This window comes from Oratosquilla oratoria, chromosome 9 (genome assembly GCF_046742065.1).
Source record: "Oratosquilla oratoria isolate Oo_2021 chromosome 9, ASM4674206v1, whole genome shotgun sequence".
In the NCBI taxonomy this organism is placed as follows: Eukaryota; Metazoa; Arthropoda; class Malacostraca; order Stomatopoda; family Squillidae; genus Oratosquilla; species Oratosquilla oratoria.
This window is the reverse complement of record NC_134785.1, coordinates 59,241,099-59,244,407: the sequence shown is the minus strand read 5'-3', so window position 1 is coordinate 59,244,407 and position 3,309 is coordinate 59,241,099. Positions and strand designations below refer to the sequence as shown.

The window sequence follows — 3,309 nt, the reverse complement described above, 5'->3', positions numbered from 1 at the left end:
CACCCATCCCCACCCCGACCGGCAGTCATGCGGCCCTGGCGAGTAAATTTGTTGTTGTGTTTGTATGTCTTTTAGGAAGACCTATGGGACCCATTCAGTGTTGTACAAATACTTTTCCGCGTTTGTATACTTTCCAATTGTACTATCATAGTGGAGATGGGTTGAACGCGAGATTTCGTGTACGTGTATATAACTCGAGCATACAAATATATAAGAAAAGTTGCGCTCAACTTATATCTCTCTAGATGGTGCAATCGGTTGTCACTAACACTTGTCACATGCTAGCTCAGATTCGAGTCCTTGGCTGTACTACGTCTCAATTTCTGCATGTTGGCCTCCTCGAGTCTCTCGATGTTGATGGATTAGAATTAAAGTGTATTGGGGTTGATAAAAATGTATATCTGTTCACTGGGACCAATTCAGTGTTCCACATATAAGTAATAGCAACAACAACAATAAAAATAACAATAGCAATGATTATAGTGAAATGAGGGTATTAATATATAGTTATCGCATAACAAGTTTTTTGGATAACGAATCATCTGTATAGATGCATCGTACCGCTCGGAAAACCTGTACTATCAAAATAGTCGTAAGTCTGACTTCCATGTCTGAGATGGTTATGACTATCTTGTGAATAAAATGTGTCTTGATATCATTCCTCTGAAGAACTAGAGATGTTTAAAATGTTTACACAAGAACAAGTCGGTTTGTTTCGGAAAGGAAGATAAACCATATTGTGTCATGGTCGAGTGAACTGTCACACGTCATGACGTCATGTCGTTGTCAATCAACCGTCATGTCTGATGACATCTTAATTATCGTCTTTGTTAATATTTCTAATCTTCCTGAGCAATACAGACACCCATATATATATATGCATACATAAATGTATATATCACATATATCTACTTACAGTTGACTACACAGGTTCCGTAGTTGGGGTAGGCACTGTATTTGACCGCTCTTCCAGGCGCCTCAAATAATGCCTTGGCAAAGACTGCAGTGCAGAAACAAAGGAACAGACACCCCTGCTTTTCCTTCAACTTCGGTATGAAAATGTGGCAGACGTAGATGAAGGTTATTCCTAGGGCGCTGACAATATTCCCAATGATACTCGTCTTCCGTATGACGTTTACAATCTCGGCCTCTTCAGTTTTGTCGATGCAGAGCAGACTTTTATTAGCACCTTTGCCATTAACTAAGATGGTGTCACTGCAGTAGTATTCATGTTCGACAGCGTAGCTGCCCAGCTTGAGACGACTCTTTCCATCTGTCGCTTGTTCTGAAACAACAGTGAAGTTCTTCGAGCAGTTCGGTAAGCCCACGATGGTGTTTGTGGGAACGAACGACCCCCGTTGGTCTAATTTGCAAATATGACTGTCCTTGTCGTAGACGTAGCCGACGGGGCAGCATTTCCTGTAGCAGGTCGTCGTGCAATTTTGCTTGGCGGTACCCTTGTCCACCATCACAACCTCCAATTCTTCGAGCTCTTCTTCCTCTTCTTCTGTAGTCTCGTCCTGCTGCAGCGTCGTTGGGTACACATCGGTGGAGTCTTTGGTGTCTTCGCTTGGCTCGCCCGTGGTTTCCTCCTCGGCTGCATCTTCCTCTTCTGTCACTGCGTCATGCTCAGCTACGTTGTTCGCCTTTGTAACATCATCGAAGAGATCTATGGAGTCACTTGGCTCGCTCGTGGTGTCTTCAACCGTGGCGTCTTCTTCTGTCTCGAATTCTCGTTCTGCTTCGCCGTTGATCTCCGTTCGACCAATGTCTGTGGGAACGTCTGATTCCGTAGTGTGTCTCACAGGCTCTGCAGTAGCTGTGGTATCGTTGTGTTTGTTTATACTAACAGACCCTGAAGGGCTTTCGGCCAAACCAGCGTTCACATCTATCGAGGAAGACCTACCTTCTGTTCTGTTGAAATACTTCGGGGGAAGAGGAAGACCACCTCGAGAAGCTCCGTTCTCGCTGACCATGGAGGATCTTTGATCTGCAGCGTGGAGTACGACCTCGGAGTCAAGGACGTCGTGATTCCCACGCACACCGAACCCTATGGTGGCACGACGCCCTCCGATTTCGGAAAAGTGCCCCTCGGAGACCCCATGTCGACGAATGTCTGTGCTGGCGCTCTGCCCATGGCAGCGGCGGGCTGCGCACACAAGAGCCGCCCACAAAAGAACGCACTTCGGAACGCTAACATTCATGTCGGCGCTCGCATGGAATACGAACGGAACGTTGACAAACAGTGGCGGCACATCGAGTGTGGGGAAGGGACGGCGTCAAGCTTTCCTGATATCAATCGAGGAATGACACCGAAGGCTGGTAGTGGGCACTGGCGAAGAGGAGGAGGAGGGGATGAGGAGCATGTCTCTCCTTTCGCATGACCTGTCGTTGAACTGCCGCGTTCACCGAGAATCGAGCCTATGTCGATTAGTCCCTTTCCTTGCCGCTTGGCATTTGTGTCATTTCTTCCTGGCTACCGCCGGGCTATTTCTTCCGTGACACCGTGGGGGGGCGGGGTCAAGACTCTTGAGCCATTCGTTCTCATTTTCATCCACCGCCCCACGAACTTCGCCCCCCCAGCGACCTCGATGCCCTTGTTTCTCGGCGCTCTCGGAAAGGACGGGGCAGTTGTCCTCTTGACGGGAATGCACAGGAGTCTTCGTCTGGAGGTGGTGAATGTTCGTTCGCGCTTCCTGACTGGCAGCACGAGGCGCATGAAGTCGGACTCGCGCCGGGAAATCCAGCGTCTCCCCGCGCACACTAACCCAGACACTGGCGAGAACGGGAGTGAGCTTAGTGAGCTGGTGTTGTGGTGGTAAGGCGCAGGAGGCGGGAGGAAGTGAGAGAGGAGGAAGAGGAGGAAGAGGAGGAGGAGACTTAGTAACCATGTAGTGAGCGCTGAAACTATCAGTTGTTTTAAGAAACGAATAGACAACTTTATGGATGGGGATGACAGGTGGTGATGGATACTGAGCTGCCTAGTGTAGGCCTTATGGTCGCTTGCAGTCTTCTTCATTCTTATGTTCTTAGGAGTAGGAGGGACCTGAATCTGGAGAACCTCCTCGGTGACGAGATTTGTATATACTGTGCATTTGCGTCTTCCAGATCATGGCTAGGGCGACGATTGTTCGATCCAGCTAGAACCAACATAATAAGGTTCTAGATGATGCTGAAGTAGGTGAATGCCAGAGATGGGCGGAGGCAGAATGACGCCGAGTGTCGTTCTTATTGACGGGGACGCCTCGGGAGTTCCATTCACCCCTTACACGTTGATGGGGTCTCGATCGAGTGAGATGACATTCAGAA

The 3,309-nt window shown here is 48.6% G+C and overlaps 1 protein-coding gene across 1 annotated transcript in view; it reads right to left on the bottom strand.

The window, feature by feature from the left end:
- Positions 1-2,782, bottom strand: part of LOC143028467 (uncharacterized) — a 34,720-nt gene extending 31,938 nt beyond the window's left edge. Inside the window, exon 1 of the mRNA XM_076190615.1 lies at positions 917-2,782. Coding sequence (XP_076046730.1) covers positions 917-2,204 — 1,288 coding nt within the window. The 5' untranslated portion in view covers positions 2,205-2,782. The remainder of the gene's footprint in view (positions 1-916) is intronic.
- Positions 2,783-3,309: the final 527 nt, after the last annotated feature.